The 23,056-nt window shown below is 57.8% G+C and overlaps 1 protein-coding gene across 1 annotated transcript in view; it reads right to left on the reverse strand.

The window, feature by feature from the left end:
- SPTLC2 (serine palmitoyltransferase long chain base subunit 2) overlaps positions 1-8,833 on the reverse strand; it is a 17,173-nt gene extending 8,340 nt beyond the window's left edge. Inside the window, exons 1-6 of the mRNA XM_073638137.1 lie at positions 8,645-8,833; positions 4,785-4,967; positions 4,275-4,413; positions 3,535-3,699; positions 3,326-3,450; positions 3,113-3,206 (exon numbers count right to left, since the gene is read on the reverse strand). Of these exons, the coding sequence (XP_073494238.1) occupies positions 3,113-3,206; positions 3,326-3,450; positions 3,535-3,699; positions 4,275-4,413; positions 4,785-4,967; positions 8,645-8,776 (838 nt within the window). The 5' untranslated portion in view covers positions 8,777-8,833. The remainder of the gene's footprint in view (positions 1-3,112; positions 3,207-3,325; positions 3,451-3,534; positions 3,700-4,274; positions 4,414-4,784; positions 4,968-8,644) is intronic.
- Between the last annotated feature and the right edge of the window lie 14,223 nt (positions 8,834-23,056).

Genomic DNA, 23,056 nt, shown 5'->3' on the forward strand with positions numbered 1-23,056 from the left:
GCCGAGGCAACTCCCGAGACAGCGACGGGTCAGAGCCGAGGCAACTCCCCCGAGACAGCGACGGGTCAGAGCCGAGGCAACTCCCCGAGACAGCGACAGGTCAGAGCCGAGGCAACCCCCCCGAGACGGCGACGGGTCAGAGTCGAGGCAACTCCCCCGAGACGGCGACGGGTCAGAGCCGAGGCAACCCCCCTCCTTGAGACGGCGACGGGTCAGAGCCGAGGCAACCCCCCTCCTTGAGACGGCGACGGGTCAGAGCCGAGGTAACCACCCCCCCCCCCCCCCCCCCCTTGAGACGGCGACGGGTCAGAGCCGAGGCAACACCCCCCCCCCTTGAGACGACGACGGGTCAGAGCCGAGGCAAAGAGACAACGACGGGTCAGAGCCGAGGCAACCCCCCCACACACACCCCCCCCCCGAGACAGCGACTGGTCAGAGCAGAGGCAACTCCCCGAGACAGCGACGGGTCAGAGCCCAAGCAACCCCCCTCCTTGAGACGGCGACGGGTCAGAGCAGAGGCAACACCCCTCCTTGAGACGGCGACGGGTAAGAGCCGAGGCAACCCCCCTCCTTGAGACGGCGACGGGTAAGAGCCGAGGCAACCCCCCTCCTTGAGACGGCGACGGGTAAGAGCCGAGGCAACTCCCCCGAGACGGCGACGGGTAAGAGCCGAGGCAACTCCCCCGAGACGGCGACGGGTCAGAGCAGAGGCAACACCCCTCCTTGAGACGGCGACGGGTAAGAGCCGAGGCAACCCCCCTCCTTGAGACGGCGACGGGTAAGAGCCGAGGCAACTCCCCCGAGACGGCGACGGGTAAGAGCCGAGGCAACTCCCCCGAGACGGCGACGGGTCAGAGCCGAGGCAACCCTCCCCCCCCCCCCCCCCCCCCCCCCCGAGACGGCGACGGGTCAGAGCCGAGGCAACTCCCCCGAGACGGCGACGGGTCAGAGCCGAGGCAACTCCCCCGAGACGGCGACGGGTCAGAGCCGAGGCAACCCTCCCCCACCCCCCCGAGACGGCGACGGGTCAGCCGAGGCAACTCCCCCGAGACGGCGACGGGTCAGAGCCGAGGCAACTCCCCCGAGACGGCGACGGGTCAGAGCCGAGGCAACCCTCCCCCACCCCCCCGAGACGGCGACGGGTCAGAGCCGAGGCAACTCCCCCGAGACGGCGACGGGTCAGAGCCGAGGCAACCCCCCTCCTTGAGACGGCGACGGGTCAGAGCAGAGGCAACACCCCTCCTTGAGACGGCGACGGGTAAGAGCCGAGGCAACCCCCCTCCTTGAGACGGCGACGGGTAAGAGCCGAGGCAACCCCCCTCCTTGAGACGGCGACGGGTAAGAGCCGAGGCAACTCCCCCGAGACGGCGACGGGTAAGAGCCGAGGCAACTCCCCTCCTTGAGAAGGCGACGGGTAAGAGCCGAGGCAACTCCCCTCCTTGAGAAGGCGACGGGTAAGAGCCGAGGCAACCCCCCCCCCCCCCCCCTTGAGACGGTGACGGGTCAGAGCCGAGGCAACACCCCCCCCCCCCCCCTTGAGACGGCGACGGGTCAGAGCCGAGGCAAAGAGACAACGACGGGTCAGAGCCGAGGCAACCCCCCCACACACACCCCCCCGAGACAGCGACTGGTCAGAGCCGAGGCAACTCCCCGAGACAGCGACGGGTCAGAGCCGAGGCAACCCCCCGAGACGGCGACGGGTCAGAGCCGAGGCAACCCCCCCGAGACGGCGACGGGTCAGAGCCGAGGCAAAGAGACGGCGACGGGTCAGAGCCGAGGCAACCCCCCCACACACACCCCCCCGAGACAGCGACGGGTCAGAGCCGAGGCAACTCCCCCGAGACAGCGACAGGTCAGAGCCGAGGCAACTCCCCCGAGACAGCGACAGGTCAGAGCCGAGGCAACCCCCCTCCTTGAGACGGCGACGGGTCAGAGCCGAGGCAACCCCCCTCCTTGAGACGGCGACGGGTCAGAGCCGAGGTAACCACCCCCCCCCCCCCCTTGAGACGGCGACGGGTCAGAGCCGAGGCAACACCCCCCCCCCTTGAGACGGCGACGGGTCAGAGCCGAGGCAAAGAGACAGCGACGGGTCAGAGCCGAGGCAACCCCCCCACACACACCCCCCCGAGACAGCGACTGGTCAGAGCCGAGGCAACTCCCCGAGACAGCGACGGGTCAGAGCCGAGGCAACCCCCCCACACACACCCCCCCCCCCGAGACAGCGACTGGTCAGAGCCGAGGCAACTCCCGAGACAGCGACGGGTCAGAGCTGAGGCAAAGAGACAGCGACGGGTCAGAGCCGAGGCAACTCCCCGAGACAGCGACGGGTCAGAGCCGAGGCAACTCCCCCGAGACAGCGACAGGTCAGAGCCGAGGCAACCCCCCCGAGATGGCGACGGGTCAGAGCCGAGGCAACCCCCCTCCTTGAGACGGCGACTGGTCAGAGCCGAGGCAACCCCCCCCCCTTGAGACGGCGACGGGTCAGAGCCGAGGTAACCACCCCCCCCCCCCCTTGAGACGGCGACGGGTCAGAGCCGAGGCAACTCCCCCGAGATGGCGACGGGTCAGAGCCGAGGCAACCCCCCTCCTTGAGACGGCGACGGGTCAGAGCCGAGGCAACCCCCCTCCTTGAGACGGCGACGGGTCAGAGCCGAGGTAACCACCCCCCCCCCCCCCCTTGAGACGGCGACGGGTCAGAGCCGAGGCAACACCCCCCCCCCTTGAGACGACGACGGGTCAGAGCCGAGGCAAAGAGACAACGACGGGTCAGAGCCGAGGCAACCCCCCCCACACACACCCCCCCGAGACAGCGACTGGTCAGAGCCGAGGCAACTCCCCGAGACAGCGACGGGTCAGAGCCGAGGCAACCCCCCCACACACACCCCCCCCGAGACAGCGACTGGTCAGAGCCGAGGCAACTCTCCGAGACAGCGACGGGTCAAAGCAGAGGCAAAGAGACAGCGACGGGTCAGAGCCGAGGCAACCCCCCCCCAAAGACGGCAACGGGTCAGAGCAGAGGCAACCCCCCCCGAGACGGTGACAGGTCAGAGCCACAGCTGATCGGTGGCATTGAAGTAAATCACCCTCTACATAACAGGGGATGTTCTCTTACTGTTGTGCTTGAAGATGCGGATTGTGGCCCCCGAGAGCCGAGCGCCCAGCACCAGGCTGGCATGGTTCAGCTCATCGCTGAGGATCAGGCAGCCCTGACAAAAAAACAAGCCATGATTGAAGTCTCCGATCAGACAGTGATAAGCAGAAGCTGCGCAGCGCCCCCTCCCGCCTCATCCTGAGCGCCCCCTCCCGCCTCATCCTGAGCACCCACCTTCTCTGCCAGTGCCGGGATATTCATAGAGTTTGTAGCAAAGCCCATTCCATAAGTCATGGCCGCCTCCACGCCAAGGAAACGAGCAACTAGGCGCTCCAGCTCTTCATGCTTATCCAGATTACCTGCATAGAGAGAGAAACAGCTGAAAGCATTACAGGGCCCCGGGCAGGAGAGCGCCCCCCAGAGGTGTAATGACCGACACTCACCCATCTCCTGCCGTGTGCTGCACACTCCCCCTCCGTACCGCTGCAAGACACCAGCTGAGGCGTCAGCACAGAATCCGCTGTTCTTTGCAAAGCCCAGGTAGTTGTAGGAGCCCATGTTAATGACGCCCTTTATCACCCGGCCGGTGAACCTGAAAGAGCAGTTATCACATATCTGCAGGAGTGGGGGGCGCAGAGGAGGGGGGGGGGGCAGAGGAGGAAGAGGGGGGGGGCGCAGAGGAGGAAGAGGGGGGGGGGCGCAGAGGAGGAAGAGGGGGGGGGGGCGCAGAGGAGGAAGAGGGGGGGGGGGCGCAGAGGAGGAAGAGGGGGGGGGCGCAGAGGAGGAAGAGGGGGGGGCGCAGAGGAGGAAGAGGGGGGGGCGCAGAGGAGGAAGAGGGGGGGGCGCAGAGGAGGAAGAGGGGGGGGGGCGCAGAGGAGGAAGAGGGGGGGGGGGCGCAGAGGAGGAAGAGGGGGGGGGCGCAGAGGAGGAAGAGGGGGGGGGCGCAGAGGAGGAAGAGGGGGGGGCGCAGAGGAGGAAGAGGGGGGGGGCGCAGAGGAGGAAGAGGGGGGGGGCGCAGAGGAGGAAGAGGGGGGGGGCGCAGAGGAGGAAGAGAGAGGGCCGGGGGGAAAGGGGGGGTGGCGGCAGAGGAGGAAGAGGGCCAGGGGGGCGGCGGTGGAAGGTAAATCGCTTAGGTCATAGGGGCACCCTGCCACGGTAAACTCACTTGAAGGTCCCAGTTTGTAGTCGTCTGTGAACCTCTCCAGCACGTCCACCCGCTCCCCCGGGACGCTGCTCACCGGTCGGTTCCAGTTGTCTCTGATCCTCATATACAGGTTCCGTGTGTAGAAGTTTTCAAAGTCCTGATACAGAGGAACGAAGTCCTAGAAAACAAAGGAACAGAGGTCAGGCCGAGGAGCAGCAGCAACACAAAAACTGCTCAACAGACCAAACAGGAGCAGAGGAGCCCCCACTGCTGCACCCACTCCAGGGAAGAGCACCCCACTCCCGACCTGCACCCACATCAGTACATATATATTCCCTTCTGGCATCACTAGGACCCTCTGCAGGACCTGAGAGCAGACACCGGGGAGGAGGTGGGGGGGCGAACACCCCTCTGTTCCTGGATAGTGACGGGGTCCCGCTCTTCGGTTCTGCAGAGGGGTCCTAGTGATATGCCAGATACGTTCCAGATGGGAATAACCCATTAACCAGACAAACAGAAAAGATGTTCTGCAGAAGCTCAGCCCCTTACTTTCTGCTCCTCCCGCTCCGTGGCATTGTGACACTTCTCAATCTTCCAAGCTCGGAGGAAATCCCGCAAGTATCCGAACAGGGTGAGTATCCCGTATCCCATGTAGGTGAGGACAGCGACCAGCATGGGGGTCTCCTCGAACGCCTCATGGAACGGCCGCTTGTACAGTCCGCCATGTGGAAGCTGCAAAGGGGAAACCGCAGAATATGTCAGCACACTGCTCCTGAAATGCTCTGTGCTGCTGGAGACACTGCTCCTACCACACCTCTCTGTGTGTAACCTCCCTCCTGAAATGCTCTGTGCTGCTGGAGACTCTGCTCCTACCACACTTGTAGTTTCTTTCCAGAGATTTCATGCTTTGGCGGAGCTGAGAGAACAATGACTCCGCTCCTCAGACTAATGTCCGCCGCTGCGCTTCTGTCCTCGCAGTGACGCCCGCCATATGGCAAACGATGATCAGCTGATGGCACAGACGACCGCCGCCTCTCCCGTCCACCGCAGCGCTCCGCTGTCCTCTATGGGAACCACCAGCTGATCACCGGGACAACAATGCGATCAGCATCTCCCCCGACCATCAGACAGCCGGTGCCCCCCTAGTCACTAACCCTCGGTGGTAGTTTAACTCTCTGTGACCTCCGGGTCTGGGATGTCAGTACAGCTACAAGGCCAGCAGGGGGCAGACTCTGCCCGTCATGTACACCGCTCACCTGCAGAACACAGCACAGAGCAATACGAAGCCACGCCAGCCGGAAGGCGGACTATCGGCCGGACGACGGACTATCGGCCGTCTGCTGCACACGGAGAATTCCTGAGACAGAACGTGCACGAGAGCCAAGGACACAGGGAGCGGAGGAGCGAGATCCCACACCCCGGGGTGTGCCGCCCTCTGCACTCATGGGACCCCAACACAAGCAGAAACCCCCAAACTCCAAGTCAGACCTCCAGAGCTGCAGTCACATCATGTCTTATGCTCCAGTCACCTCCAGAGCAGCAGTCACTATTCTATTGCGTATCCTTCAGTCACCTCCAGAGCCGAGGTCACATTGTGTCTTATCCTCCGGAGCTGCAGTCACATCATGTCTTATCCTCCAGTCACCTCCAGAGCTGCAGTCCACTATTCTGCTATTACATTGTGTCTTATCCTCCAGTCACCTTTAAAGCTGGTGTGAGTGCAGCTCCGGATGTGACTAGAGTAGAACAACGGTGGGGTCTGTCTCCATCACACCAGGGATTATATAGAGGATTGGAGGCATTGCTGACAACAGAGGAGCATTGCCATCTCCCAGGAACCCCCCACGAGACCAGCACAACTCCCATCATTGCCTGAGAGGCCCAAATCATTAGTAATAGAAGCGTGTGGCCCCAATCTGGCTGATAACAGAGAGCAATGTACTGCAGTCAGAGACGCGAGGGCGGTAACACTGGCAGCCGATGCCAACAGCAGAGATGGCAGCGGATGTGAAGAAGTCGCTATCACATGACTGAGTGACCAAGCCCGGCCCACCCTCATCCTCACACAGGACCCCCCATTGTGCTGTCACATTCCAAAGGCCAGGAAGCTCCTACAGAGGGGGAACTGGGAGCTCAAGGGGCACCGGGCCGAGAACTGGCACCAGAACTCACACATTGGAGTATAAGGGACCCCCAAATAACTCTGCACCACAACCACCAAACATAACACCCCTCAGCTTATAAAGGATCGACCCCTGTATATCATAACAATCCCCCTTGCCCGTTACGCTCTCCCCTCCCCCTTGCCCGCAACGCACTCCCCTCCCCCTTGCCCGCTACGCACTCCCCTCCCCCTTGCCCGCTACGCACTCCCCTCCCCCTTGCCCGCTACACTCTCTCCTCCCCCTTGCCCGCTACGCACTCCCCTCCCCTTGCCCGCTACGCACTCCCCTCCCCCTTGCCCGCTACGCACTCCCCTCCCCCTTGCCCGCTACACTCTTCCCCTTTGTCAGCTACACTCTCTCCTCCCCCTTGCCCGTTACACTCTTCCCCCTTGTCAGCTACACTCTCTCCTCCCCCTTGCCCGTTGCGCACTCCCCTTGCCCGTTACGCACTCCCCTCCCCCTTGCCCGCTACGCACTCCCCTCCCCCTTGCCCCTTACGCTCTCTCCCTTGTCCGTTACGCACTCCCCTCCCCCTTGTCCCTTACGCTCTCTCTCTTGCCCGTTACGCACTCCCCTCCCCATTGCCCCTTACGCTCTCTCCCTTGCCCGTTACGCACTCCCCTCCCCATTGCCCCTTACGCTCTCTCCCTTGCCTGTTACGCGCTCCCCATCCCCCTTGTCCGTTACGCGCTCCCCTCCCCCTTGTCCGTTACGCGCTCCCCTCCCCCTTGCCCGTTACGCGCTCCCCTCCCCCTTGCCCGCTACACGCTCCCCTCCCCCTTGCCAGCTACACTCTCCTCCCCCTTGCCCGCTACGCACTCCCCTCCCCCTTGTCCCTTACGCTCTCTCTCTTGCCCGTTACGCACTCCCCTCCCCATTGCCCCTTACGCTCTCTCCCTTGCCCGTTACGCACTCCCCTCCCCATTGCCCGTTAAGCATTCCCCTCCCCATTGCCCCTTACGCTCTCTCCCTTGCCCGTTACGCGCTCCCCATCCCCCTTGTCCGTTACACGCTCCCCTCCCCCTTGTCCATTACGCACTCCCCTCCCCCTTGCCCGCTACGCACTCCCCTCCCCCTTGCCCCTTACGCTCTCTCCCTTGTCCGTTACGCACTCCCCTCCCCCTTGTCCCTTACGCTCTCTCTTGCCCGTTACGCACTCCCCTCCCCATTGCCCCTTACGTTCTCCCCTCCCCATTGCCCGTTAAGCACTCCCCTCCCCATTGCCCCTTACGCTCTCTCCCTTGCCCGTTACGCGCTCCCCATCCCCCTTGTCCGTTACACGCTCCCCTCCCCCTTGTCCATTACGCACTCCCCTCCCCCTTGCCCCTTACGCTCTCTCCCTTGTCCGTTACGCACTCCCCTCCCCCTTGTCCCTTACGCTCTCTCTTGCCCGTTACGCACTCCCCTCCCCATTGCCCCTTACGCTCTCTCCCTTGCCCGTTACGCACTCCCCTCCCCATTGCCCCTTACGCTCTCTCCCTTGCCTGTTACGCGCTCCCCATCCCCCTTGTCCGCTACGCGCTCCCCTCCCCCTTGTCCGCTACGCGCTCCCCTCCCCCTTGCCCGCTACGCGCTCCCCTCCCCCTTGCCCGCTACACGCTCCTCCCCCTTGCCCGTTATGCACTCCCCTCCCCCTTGCCCGCTACGCACTCCCCTCCCCCTTGTCCCTTACGCTCTCTCTTGCCCGTTACGCACTCCCCTCCCCATTGCCCCTTACGCTCTCTCCCTTGCCCGTTACGCACTCCCCTCCCCATTGCCCGTTAAGCACTCCCCTCCCCATTGCCCCTTACGCTCTCTCCCTTGCCCGTTACGCGCTCCCCATCCCCCTTGTCCGTTACACGCTCCCCTCCCCCTTGCCCGCTACGCACTCCCCTCCCCCTTGTCCCTTACGCTCTCTCTCTTGCCCGTTACGCACTCCCCTCCCCATTGCCCCTTACGCTCTCTCCCTTGCCCGTTACGCACTCCCCTCCCCATTGCCCGTTAAGCACTCCCCTCCCCATTGCCCCTTACACTCTCTCCCTTGCCCGTTACGCGCTCCCCATCCCCCTTGTCCGTTACGCGCTCCCCACCCCCTTGTCCGTTACACGCTCCCCACCCCCTTGTCCGTTACACGCTCCCCTCCCCCTTGTCCGTTACGCTCTCTCCACCCCCTTGTCCATTACGCTCACTCCTCCCCCGGTATAGGTCTCCGGTCTCCCGGTGACAGCCCTGGCTACACAGGGGCCTCCGCTCCGTCTCCCGCACCTGGGGGCAGACTCCGTTCCTCACGTATCCGTTCTTCAGCCCTCCGTTCTCGCTCCGGCAGTCGCCGTTCATCGCCGTCCGATGCACGGAGCTGTGGCCCCCGGGGGCCTCTCCGGGGCTGTAGCGCGGCATCTCCGGCCTGTCTATAATGTCACCACAACCACGCCCAGCCGCCCGATACCGGAACTATCCGCCTCTGCTCAGCAAATCACCTCACGCAACGTCACAGCAGGGCGCGGCGTAAACCTTCACAAGACAACCAATGAGAAAAGATGAAGGCGGGGCCTAACAGGGAGCGACAGCGTGACGCCACCAGTGCCAACAACACGTGCTTGAACCATAGTAACCTGTGTGGGTGGGGCTACGAACGCTTGACGTCACGGACCGGGCACCTGTACAGGTCATCACCTGAAGCGGCACCACGTGATTCCCCGAAGCTCGTGACACAGTCCTGTTGGAGCTTTCCTCACCACTGACGTCACGCCGCCAGTGCGACCCTTAATCTGCTGACGACATGACGACGCCCGCACAGTCAGGGGCGCGTTTACACCACCGGGTGTCTGAGGTCTCGGCTCGGGGTTACACAATGCGGCCGGTGTCCGCTGTGCGTCCTCTGCTGGGAAAGTCAGATGAAATCCCCGGACATAAATACCGCACTAGTCTGCACTGTCCGCAAAACACCTTCACTGTCCGTGATTTATCTGAGGCTGAAGAAACGTCTACAAATTATTCTCACTGTAAGGCCTAGTGCCCACCATGCAGAAATGCTGCAGATTTTTCCTGAGCGTTTCTGCATCTCCCTGGCAGAAAAAACACATGCGGATTGTACATGCGGATTGTGCGTGCGGATTGTACATGCGGATTGTGCGTGCGGATTGTGCGTGCGGATTGTACATGGGGATTGTGCGTGCGGATTGTACATGCGGATTGTGCGTGCGGATTGTACATGCGGATTGTACCTGCGGATTGTACGTGCGGATTGTGCGTGCGGATTGTGCGTGCGGATTGTACATGGGGATTGTGCGTGCGGATTGTGCGTGCGGATTGTACATGCGGATTGTGCGTGCGGATTGTACATGCGGATTGTACATGGGGATTGTGCGTGCGGATTGTACATGCGGATTGTGCGTGCGGATTGTACATGCGGATTGTGCGTGCGGATTGTACATGCGGATGGTACAGGCGGATTGTACCTGCGGATTGTACCTGCGGATTGTGCGTGCGGATTGTACATGGGGATTGTGCGTGCGGATTGTACATGCGGATTGTACCTGCGGATTGTGCGTGCGGATTGTACATGCGGATTGTGCGTGCGGATTGTACATGCGGATTGTGCGTGCGGATTGTACCTGCGGATTGTACAGGCGGATTGTACATGCGGATTGTACATGCGGATTGTACCTGCGGATTGTACAGGGGGATTGTGCGTGCGGATTGTACATGGGGATTGCATGGGGATTGTACATGCGGATTGTGCGTGCGGATTGTACATGGGGATTGTGCGTGCGGATTGTACCTGCGGATTGTGCGTGCGGATTGTACATGCGGATTGTACATGGGGATTGTGCGTACGGATTGTACATGGGGATTGTGCGTACGGATTGTACATGGGGATTGTGCGTGCGGATTGTACATGGGGATTGTACATGCGGATTGTACATGCGGATTGTACATGGGGATTGTACGTGCGGATTGTACGTGCGGATTGTGCGTGCGGATTGTACATGGGGATTGCGTGCGGATTGTACATGCGGATTGTGCGTGCGGATTGTACATGGGGATTGTGCATGCGGATTGTACATGCGGATTGTACGTGCGGATTGTACATGCGGATTGTGCGTGCGGATTGTACATGCGGATTGTACAGGCGGATTGTACATGCGGATTGTACATGCGGATTGTACCTGCGGATTGTACATGCGGATTGTACATGGGGATTGTGCGTGCGGATTGTACATGGGGATTGCGTGCGGATTGTACATGGGGATTGTGCGTGCGGATTGTACATGCGGATTGTGCGTGCGGATTGTACATGGGGATTGTGCATGCGGATTGTACCTGCGGATTGTGCGTGCGGATTGTACATGGGGATTGTGCGTGCGGATTGTACATGCGGATTGTACAGGCGGATTGTACATGCGGATTGTACCTGCGGATTGTGCGTGCGGATTGTACATGCGGATTGTACCTGCGGATTGTACATGGGGATTGTGCGTGCGGATTGTACCTGCGGATTGTACCTGCGGATTGTACGTGCGGATTGTGCATGCGGATTGTGCATGCGGATTGTGCGTGCGGATTGTACATGCGGATTGTACATGCGGATTGTACAGGCGGATTGTACCTGCGGATTGTACATGGGGATTGTGCGTGCGGATTGTACATGCGGATTGTACCTGCGGATTGTACCTGCGGATTGTGCGTGCGGATTGTACATGCGGATTGTGCGTGCGGATTGTACATGCGGATTGTGCGTGCGGATTGTACAGGCGGATTGTACATGCGGATTGTACATGCGGATTGTACCTGCGGATTGTGCGTGCGGATTGTGCGTGCGGATTGTACATGCGGATTGTACAGGGGGATTGTGCGTGCGGATTGTACATGGGGATTGCGTGCGGATTGTACATGGGGATTGTACATGCGGATTGTGCGTGCGGATTGTACATGGGGATTGTGCGTGCGGATTGTACATGCGGATTGTGCGTGCGGATTGTACATGGGGATTGTGCGTGCGGATTGTACCTGCGGATTGTGCGTGCGGATTGTACATGGGGATTGTGCGTACGGATTGTACATGGGGATTGTGCGTGCGGATTGTACATGGGGATTGTACATGCGGATTGTACATGGGGATTGTACGTGCGGATTGTACATGCGGATTGTACATGGGGATTGCGTGCGGATTGTACATGCGGATTGTGCGTGCGGATTGTGCGTGCGGATTGTACATGGGGATTGTGCGTGCGGATTGTACATGCGGATTGTACGTGCGGATTGTACATGCGGATTGTGCGTGCGGATTGTACCTGCGGATTGTACATGCGGATTGTACATGGGGATTGTGCGTGCGGATTGTACATGGGGATTGCGTGCGGATTGTACATGGGGATTGTGCGTGCGGATTGTACATGCGGATTGTGCGTGCGGATTGTACATGGGGATTGTGCGTGCGGATTGTACATGCGGATTGTACCTGCGGATTGTGCGTGCGGATTGTACATGGGGATTGTGCGTGCGGATTGTACATGGGGATTGTGCGTGCGGATTGTACATGCGGATTGTACAGACGGATTGTACATGCGGATTGTACATGGGGATTGTACGTGCGGATTGTACGTGCGGATTGTACATGCGGATTGTACATGGGGATTGCGTGCGGATTGTACATGCGGATTGTGCGTGCGGATTGTACATGGGGATTGTGCGTGCGGATTGTACATGCGGATTGTGCGTGCGGATTGTACATGGGGATTGTGCGTGCGGATTGTACATGGGGATTGTGCGTGCGGATTGTACATGGGGATTGTGCGTGCGGATTGTACATGCGGATTGTGCGTGCGGATTGTACATGCGGATTGTACAGGCGGATTGTACCTGCGGATTGTGCGTGCGGATTGTACATGGGGATTGTGCGTGCGGATTGTACATGGGGATTGTGCGTGCGGATTGTACATGCGGATTGTACCTGCGGATTGTACATGCGGATTGTGCGTGCGGATTGTACGTGCGGATTGTGCGTGCGGATTGTACGTGCGGATTGTACCTGCGGATTGTGCGTGCGGATTGTACAGGCGGATTGTACAGGCGGATTGTACATGCGGATTGTACATGGGGATTGTGCGTGCGGATTGTACATGGGGATTGCGTGCGGATTGTACATGGGGATTGTACATGGGGATTGTGCGTGCGGATTGTACATGGGGATTGTGCGTGCGGATTGTACATGCGGATTGTGCGTGCGGATTGTACATGGGGATTGTGCGTGCGGATTGTACATGCGGATTGTACCTGCGGATTGTACATGCGGATTGTACCTGCGGATTGTGCGTGCGGATTGTACATGCGGATTGTACATGGGGATTGTGCGTGCGGATTGTACATGGGGATTGTGCGTGCGGATTGTACATGGGGATTGTGCGTGCGGATTGTACAGGCGGATTGTACATGGGGATTGTACGTGCGGATTGTACATGCGGATTGTACGTGCGGATTGTGCGTGCGGATTGTGCATGCGGATTGTACATGCGGATTGTACATGGGGATTGTACGTGCGGATTGTGCGTGCGGATTGTACATGGGGATTGTGCGTGCGGATTGTACATGCGGATTGTACGTGCGGATTGTACATGCGGATTGTGTGTGCGGATTGTACCTGCGGATTGTGCGTGCGGATTGTACATGCGGATTGTACAGGCGGATTGTACCTGCGGATTGTACCTGCGGATTGTACATGCGGATTGTACATGGGGATTGTGCGTGCGGATTGTACATGGGGATTGCGTGCGGATTGTACATGGGGATTGTACATGCGGATTGTGCGTGCGGATTGTACATGCGGATTGTACATGGGGATTGTGCGTGCGGATTGTACATGGGGATTGTGCGTGCGGATTGTACGTGCGGATTGTACGTGCGGATTGTAATGTGGATTGTGCGTGCGGATTGTGCGTGCGGATTGTGCGTGCGGATTGTGCTTGCGGATTGTGCGTGCGGATTGTACGTGCGGATTGTGCGTGCGGATTGTACGTGCGGATTGTGCGTGCGGATTGTGCGTGCGGATTGTGCGTGCGGATTGTGCGTGCGGATTGTGCGTGCGGATTGCGCGTGCGGATTGCACATGCGGATTGTACATGCGTTTTTCCTGCCAGGGACATGCGGATGTGAAGCGTTCTTCACTTGCATTTCCGCATGCGGGTTGTACGTGCGGATTGTACGTGCGGATTGTACGTGCGGATTGTACCTGCGGATTGTACGTGCGGATTGTGCGTGCGGATTGTACGTGCGGATTGTACGTGCGGATTGTACATGGGGATTGCGTGCGGATTGTGCGTGCGGATTGTACCTGCAGATTGTGCGTGCGGATTGTACCTGCAGATTGTGCGTGCGGATTGTGCGTGCAGATTGTACCTGCAGATTGTGCGTGCGGATTGTGCGTGCAGATTGTACCTGCAGATTGTGCGTGCGGATTGTACGTGCGGATTGTACGTGCGGATTGTGCGTGCGGATTGTGCGTGCGGATTGTACGTGCGGATTGTAATGTGGATTGTACGTGCGGATTGTAATGCGGATTGTGCGTGCGGATTGTGCGTGCGGATTGTGCGTGCGGATTGTACGTGCGGATTGTACGTGCGGATTGTACGTGCGGATTGTGCGTGCGGATTGTGCGTGCGGATTGCACGTGCGGATTGTACATGCGGATTGTACATGCGGATTGTACGTGTGGATTGTGCGTGTGGATTGCACATGCGGATTGCACATGCGGATTGTACATGCGGATTGTGCGTGCGGATTGTGCGTGCGGATTGGGCGTGCGGATTGTGCGTGCGGATTGTACATGCGGATTGTACGTGCGGATTGTGCGTGCGGATTGCACATGCGGATTGCACATGCGGATTGTACATGCGTTTTTCCTGCCAGGGACATGCGGATGTGAAGCGTTCTTCACTTGCATTTCCGCATGCGGGTTGTACGTGCGGATTGTGCGTGCGGATTGTACGTGCGGATTGTGCGTGCGGATTGTACCTGCGGATTGTACGTGCGGATTGTGCGTGCAGATTGTGCGTGCGGATTGTGCGTGCGGATTGTGCGTGCGGATTATACGTGCGGATTGTACGTGCGGATTGTGCGTGCGGATTGCACATGCGGATTGTGCGTGCGGATTGCACATGCGGATTGTACGTGTGGATTGTACGTGTGGATTGCACATGCGGATTGCACATGCGGATTGTACGTGCGGATTGTACGTAAGAATTGTGCGTGCGGATTGTGCGTGCGGATTGTGCGTGCGGATTGCACATGCGGATTGCACATGCGGATTGTACATGCGGATTGTACGTGCGTTTTTCCTGCCAGGGACATGCGGATGTGAAGCGTTCTTCACTTGCATTTCCGCATGCGGGTTGTACGTGCGGATTGTACGTGCGGATTGTGCGTGCGGATTGTACCTGCGGATTGTATGTGCGGATTGTACGTGCGGATTGTACGTGCGGATTGTACGTGCGGATTGTGCGTGCGGATTGTGCGTGCGGATTCTGCGTGCGGATTGTGCGTGCGGATTGTACGTGCGGATTGTACGTGCGGATTGTACGTGCGGATTGTGCGTGCGGATTGTGCGTGCGGATTGTACGTGTGGATTGTACGTGTGGATTGTGCGTGTGGATTGCACATGCGGATTGTACATGCGGATTGTACGTGCGGATTGTACGTGCGGATTGTGCGTGCGGATTGTGCGTGCGGATTGTACGTAAGGATTGTGCGTGCGGATTGTGCGTGCGGATTGTACGTGTGGATTGTGCGTGTGGATTGCACATGCGGATTGTACGTGCGGATTGTACGTGCGGATTGTACGTGCGGATTGTGCGTGCGGATTGTGCGTGCGGATTGTACGTGCGGATTGTGCGTGCGGATTGTGCGTGCGGATTGCACATGCGGATTGCACATGCGGATTGCACATGCGGATTGTACATGCGTTTTTCCTGCCAGGGACATGCGGATGTGAAGCGTTCTTCACTTGCATTTCCGCATGCGGGTTGTACGTGCGGATTGTGCGTGCGGATTGTACGTGCGGATTGTGCGTGCGGATTGTACCTGCGGATTGTACGTGCGGATTGTGCGTGCGGATTGCGCGTGCGGATTGTACGTGCGGATTGTGCGTGCAGATTGTGCGTGCGGATTGTGCGTGCGGATTGTGCATGCGGATTGTACGTGCGGATTGTGCGTGCGGATTGTGCGTGCGGATTGCACGTGCGGATTGTGCGTGCGGATTGTGCGTGCGGATTGCACATGCGGATTGTACGTGTGGATTGTACGTGCGGATTGTGCGTGCAGATTGTGCGTGCGGATTGTGCGTGCGGATTGTGCGTGCGGATTGTGCGTGCGGATTGTGCGTGCGGATTGTGCGTGCGGATTGTGCGTGCGGATTGCACGTGCGGATTGCACATGCGGATTGTACATGCGTTTTTCCTGCCAGGGACATGCGGATGTGAAGCGTTCTTCACTTGCATTTCCGCATGCGGGTTGTACGTGCGGATTGTACGTGCGGATTGTACGTGCGGATTGTACGTGCGGATTGTACGTGCGGATTGTGCGTGCGGATTGTACGTGCGGATTGTGCGTGCGGATTGTACATGGGGATTGTGCGTGCGGATTGTACATGCGGATTGTACCTGCGGATTGTACCTGCGGATTGTGCGTGCGGATTGTACATGCGGATTGTGCGTGCGGATTGTACATGCGGATTGTGCGTGCGGATTGTACCTGCGGATTGTGCGTGCGGATTGTACAGGCGGATTGTACATGCGGATTGTACATGCGGATTGTACCTGCGGATTGTGCGTGCGGATTGTACATGCGGATTGTACAGGGGGATTGTGCGTGCGGATTGTACATGGGGATTGCGTGCGGATTGTACATGGGGATTGTACATGCGGATTGTGCGTGCGGATTGTACATGGGGATTGTGCGTGCGGATTGTACCTGCGGATTGTGCGTGCGGATTGTACATGCGGATTGTACATGGGGATTGTGCGTACGGATTGTACATGGGGATTGTGCGTACGGATTGTACATGGGGATTGTGCGTGCGGATTGTACATGGGGATTGTACATGCGGATTGTACATGCGGATTGTACATGGGGATTGTACGTGCGGATTGTACGTGCGGATTGTGCGTGCGGATTGTACATGGGGATTGCGTGCGGATTGTACATGCGGATTGTGCGTGCGGATTGTACATGGGGATTGTGCGTGCGGATTGTACATGCGGATTGTACGTGCGGATTGTACATGCGGATTGTACGTGCGGATTGTACATGCGGATTGTGCGTGCGGATTGTACATGCGGATTGTACAGGCGGATTGTACATGCGGATTGTACATGCGGATTGTACATGCGGATTGTACATGGGGATTGTGCGTGCGGATTGTACATGGGGATTGCGTGCGGATTGTACATGGGGATTGTGCGTGCGGATTGTACATGCGGATTGTGCGTGCGGATTGTACATGGGGATTGTGCGTGCGGATTGTACCTGCGGATTGTGCGTGCGGATTGTACATGCGGATTGTACATGGGGATTGTGCGTGCGGATTGTACATGCGGATTGTACAGGCGGATTGTACATGCGGATTGTACCTGCGGATTGTGCGTGCGGATTGTACATGCGGATTGTACCTGCGGATTGTACATGGGGATTGTGCGTGCGGATTGTACCTGCGGATTGTACCTGCGGATTGTACGTGCGGATTGTGCGTGCGGATTGTGCATGCGGATTGTACATGCGGATTGTGCGTGCGGATTGTACATGCGGATTGTGCGTGCGGATTGTACATGCGGATTGTACAGGCGGATTGTACCTGCGGATTGTGAGTGCGGATTGTACATGGGGATTGTGCGTGCGGATTGTACATGCGGATTGTACCTGCGGATTGTACCTGCGGATTGTGCGTGCGGATTGTACATGCGGATTGTGCGTGCGGATTGTACATGCGGATTGTGCGTGCGGATTGTACAGGCGGATTGTACATGCGGATTGTACATGCGGATTGTACCTGCGGATTGTGCGTGCGGATTGTACATGCGGATTGTACAGGGGGATTGTGCGTGCGGATTGTACATGGGGATTGCGTGCGGATTGTACATGGGGATTGTACATGCGGATTGTACATGGGGATTGTGCGTGCGGATTGTACATGCGGATTGTGCGTGCGGATTGTACATGGGGATTGTGCGTGCGGATTGTACCTGCGGATTGTGCGTGCGGATTGTACATGCGGATTGTACATGGGGATTGTGCGTACGGATTGTACATGGGGATTGTGCGTGCGGATTGTACATGGGGATTGTACATGCGGATTGTACATGGGGATTGTACGTGCGGATTGTACGTGCGGATTGTGCGTGCGGATTGTACATGCGGATTGTACATGGGGATTGCGTGCGGATTGTGCGTGCGGATTGTACATGCGGATTGTACATGGGGATTGCGTGCGGATTGTACATGCGGATTGTGCGTGCGGATTGTACATGGGGATTGTGCGTGCGGATTGTACATGCGGATTGTACGTGCGGATTGTACATGCGGATTGTGCGTGCGGATTGTACCTGCGGATTGTACATGCGGATTGTACATGGGGATTGTGCGTGCGGATTGTACATGGGGATTGCGTGCGGATTGTACATGGGGATTGTGCGTGCGGATTGTACATGCGGATTGTGCGTGCGGATTGTACATGGGGATTGTGCGTGCGGATTGTACATGCGGATTGTACCTGCGGATTGTGCGTGCGGATTGTACATGGGGATTGTGCGTGCGGATTGTACATGGGGATTGTGCGTGCGGATTGTACATGGGGATTGTGCGTGCGGATTGTACATGCGGATTGTACAGACGGATTGTACATGCGGATTGTACATGGGGATTGTACGTGCGGATTGTACGTGCGGATTGTGCGTGCGGATTGTACATGCGGATTGTACATGGGGATTGCGTGCGGATTGTACATGCGGATTGTGCGTGCGGATTGTACATGGGGATTGTGCGTGCGGATTGTACATGCGGATTGTGCGTGCGGATTGTACATGGGGATTGTGCGTGCGGATTGTACATGGGGATTGTGCGTGCGGATTGTACATGGGGATTGTGCGTGCGGATTGTACATGCGGATTGTGCGTGCGGATTGTACATGCGGATTGTACAGGCGGATTGTACATGCGGATTGTACCTGCGGATTGTGCGTGCGGATTGTACATGCGGATTGTACATGGGGATTGTGCGTGCGGATTGTACATGGGGATTGTGCGTGCGGATTGTACATGCGGATTGTACCTGCGGATTGTACATGCGGATTGTGCGTGCGGATTGTACATGCGGATTGTGCGTGCGGATTGTGCGTGCGGATTGTACGTGCGGATTGTACCTGCGGATTGTGCGTGCGGATTGTACAGGCGGATTGTACATGCGGATTGTACATGCGGATTGTACATGGGGATTGTGCGTGCGGATTGTACATGGGGATTGCGTGCGGATTGTACATGGGGATTGTGCGTGCGGATTGTACATGGGGATTGTGCGTGCGGATTGTACATGCGGATTGTGCGTGCGGATTGTACATGGGGATTGTGCGTGCGGATTGTACATGCGGATTGTACCTGCGGATTGTACATGCAGATTGTACCTGCGGATTGTGCGTGCGGATTGTACATGCGGATTGTACATGGGGATTGTGCGTGCGGATTGTACATGGGGATTGTGCGTGCGGATTGTACATGGGGATTGTGCGTGCGGATTGTACAGGCGGATTGTACATGCGGATTGTACATGGGGATTGTACGTGCGGATTGTACATGCGGATTGTACGTGCGGATTGTGCGTGCGGATTGTGCATGCGGATTGTACATGCGGATTGTACATGGGGATTGTACGTGCGGATTGTGCGTGCGGATTGTACATGGGGATTGTGCGTGCGGATTGTACATGCGGATTGTACGTGCGGATTGTACATGCGGATTGTACCTGCGGATTGTACCTGCGGATTGTGCGTGCGGATTGTACATGCGGATTGTACAGGCGGATTGTACATGCGGATTGTACCTGCGGATTGTGCGTGCGGATTGTACATGCGGATTGTACATGGGGATTGTGCGTGCGGATTGTACATGGGGATTGCGTGCGGATTGTACATGGGGATTGTACATGCGGATTGTGCGTGCGGATTGTACATGCGGATTGTACATGGGGATTGTGCGTGCGGATTGTACATGGGGATTGTGCGTGCGGATTGTACATGCGGATTGTACATGGGGATTGTGCGTGCGGATTGTACATGGGGATTGTGCGTGCGGATTGTACATGGGGATTGTGCGTGCGGATTGTACATGGGGATTGTGCGTGCGGATTGTACATGCGGATTGTACATGGGGATTGTACGTGCGGATTGTGCGTGCGGATTGTACATGGGGATTGCGTGCGGATTGTACATGGGGATTGTGCGTGCGGATTGTACATGCGGATTGTGCGTGCGGATTGTACATGGGGATTGTGCGTGCGGATTGTACATGCGGATTGTACATGCGGATTGTACAGGCGGATTGTACGTGGGGATTGTACGTGCGGATTGTCCGTGCGGATTGTGCGTGCGGATTGTACATGCGGATTGTACATGGGGATTGCGTGCGGATTGTACATGGGGATTGTACATGCGGATTGTACATGGGGATTGTGCGTGCGGATTGTACATGCGGATTGTACGTGCGGATTGTACGTGCGGATTGTACATGGGGATTGCGTGCGGATTGTGCGTGCGGATTGTACCTGCAGATTGTGCGTGCGGATTGTACCTGCAGATTGTGCGTGCGGATTGTACCTGCAGATTGTGCGTGCGGATTGTACCTGCAGATTGTGCGTGCGGATTGTACCTGCAGATTGTGCGTGCGGATTGTGCGTGCAGATTGTACCTGCAGATTGTGCGTGCGGATTGTACCTGCGGATTGTGCATGCGGATTGTACGTGCGGATTGTACGTGCGGATTGTACGTGTGGATTGTACGTGTGGATTGTACGTGCGGATTGTGCGTGCGGATTGTACGTGCGGATTGTAATGTGGATTGTGCGTGCGGATTGTACATGGGGATTGTACGTGCGGATTGTACGTGCGGATTGTAATGTGGATTGTGCGTGCAGATTGTGCGTGCGGATTGTGCGTGCGGATTGTACGTGCGGATTGTGCGTGCGGATTGTACGTGCGGATTGTACGTGCGGATTGTGCGTGTGGATTGTAATGTGGATTGTACGTGCGGATTGTGCGTGTGGATTGTACGTGCGGATTGTGCGTGTGGATTGTGCGTGCGGATTGTGCGTGCGGATTGTAATGTGGATTGTACGTGCGGATTGTGCGTGCGGATTGTGCGTGCGGATTGTGCGTGCGGATTGTGCGTGCGGATTGTACGTGCGGATTGTACGTGCGGATTGTGCGTGCGGATTGTACCTGCAGATTGTACGTGCGGATTGTACATGGGGATTGTACATGCGGATTGTGCGTGCGGATTGTACATGGGGATTGTGCGTGCGGATTGTACGTGCGGATTGTGCGTGCGGATTGTACGTGCGGATTGTACGTGCGGATTGTACATGGGGATTGCGTGCGGATTGTACGTGCGGATTGTGCGTGCGGATTGTACCTGCAGATTGTGCGTGCGGATTGTACCTGCAGATTGTGCGTGCGGATTGTGCGTGCAGATTGTACCTGCAGATTGTGCGTGCGGATTGTGCGTGCGGATTGTAATGTGGATTGTACGTGCGGATTGTACGTGCGGATTGTGCGTGCGGATTGTACGTGCGGATTGTAATGTGGATTGTACGTGCGGATTGTAATGTGGATTGTGCGTGCGGATTGTACATGGGGATTGTACGTGCGGATTGTACGTGCGGATTGTAATGTGGATTGTGCGTGCGGATTGTGCGTGCGGATTGTACCTGCAGATTGTGCGTGCGGATTGTACGTGCGGATTGTGCGTGCGGATTGTACGTGCGGATTGTAACGTGGATTGTACGTGCGGATTGTGCGTGTGGATTGTAATGTGGATTGTACGTGCGGATTGTGCGTGTGGATTGTACGTGCGGATTGTGCGTGCGGATTGTGCGTACGGATTGTACGTGCGGATTGTAATGTGGATTGTGCGTGCGGATTGTGCGTGCGGATTGTGCTTGCGGATTGTGCGTGCGGATTGTACGTGTGGATTGTGCGTGCGGATTGTACGTGCGGATTGTGCGTGCGGATTGTGCGTGCGGATTGTACCTGCGGATTGTGCGTGCGGATTGTGCTTGCGGATTGTGCGTGCGGATTGTGCGTGCGGATTGTGCGTGCGCATTGTACGTGCGGATTGTGCGTGCGGATTGTACCTGCAGATTGTACGTGCGGATTGTGCGTGCGGATTGTACATGGGGATTGTGCGTGCGGATTGTGCGTGCGGATTGTACCTGCAGATTGTACGTGCGGATTGTGCGTGCGGATTGTACATGGGGATTGTACCTGCAGATTGTACGTGCGGATTGTACATGGGGATTGTACGTGCGGATTGTGCGTGCGGATTGTACGTGCGGATTGTGCGTGCGGATTGTACGTGCGGATTGTACGTGCGGACTGTGCGTGCGGATTGTACATGGGGATTGTGCGTGCAGATTGTACGTGCGGATTGTGCGTGCGGATTGTACGTGCGGATTGTGCGTGCGGATTGTACCTGCGGATTGTACCTGCGGATTGTACGTGCGGATTGTGCGTGCGGATTGTGCATGCGGATTGTACGTGCGGATTGTGCGTGCGGATTGTGCGTGCGGATTGTACGTGCGGATTGTGCGTGCGGATTGCACATGCGGATTGTACATGCGGATTGTACGTGTGGATTGTACGTGTGGATTGTGCGTGTGGATTGCACATGCGGATTGTACGTGTGGATTGTGCGTGTGGATTGTGCGTGCGGATTGTACGTGCGGATTGTGCGTGCGGATTGTGCGTGCGGATTGTGCGTGCGGATTGTGCGTGCGGATTGTGCGTGCGGATTGTACGTGCGGATTGTGCGTGCGGATTGTGCGTGCGGATTGTGCGTGCGGATTGCACGTGCGGATTGCACATGCGGATTGTACATGCGTTTTTCCTGCCAGGGACATGCGGATGTGAAGCGTTCTTCACTTGCATTTCCGCATGCGGGTTGTACGTGCGGATTGTACGTGCGGATTGTACCTGCGGATTGTACGTGCGGATTGTGCGTGCGGATTGTGCGTGCGGATTGTACATGGGGATTGCGTGCGGATTGTGCGTGCGGATTGTACGTGCGGATTGTACATGGGGATTGCGTGCGGATTGTACGTGCGGATTGTACGTGCGGATTGTACATGGGGATTGCGTGCGGATTGTGCGTGCGGTTTGTACCTGCAGATTATGCGTGCGGATTGTACCTGCAGATTGTGCGTGCGGATTGTGCGTGCAGATTGTACCTGCAGATTGTGCGTGCGGATTGTGCGTGCAGATTGTACCTGCAGATTGTGCGTGCGGATTGTACGTGCGGATTGTACGTGCGGATTGTGCGTGCGGATTGTGCGTGCGGATTGTACGTGCGGATTGTAATGTGGATTGTACGTGCGGATTGTAATGCGGATTGTGCGTGCGGATTGTGCGTGCGGATTGTGCGTGCGG

Source organism: Phyllobates terribilis, unplaced genomic scaffold (genome assembly GCF_046119375.1).
Source record: "Phyllobates terribilis strain yellow unplaced genomic scaffold, ASM4611937v1 Scaffold_7__3_contigs__length_470593459, whole genome shotgun sequence".
Taxonomy (NCBI): domain Eukaryota; kingdom Metazoa; phylum Chordata; class Amphibia; order Anura; family Dendrobatidae; genus Phyllobates; species Phyllobates terribilis.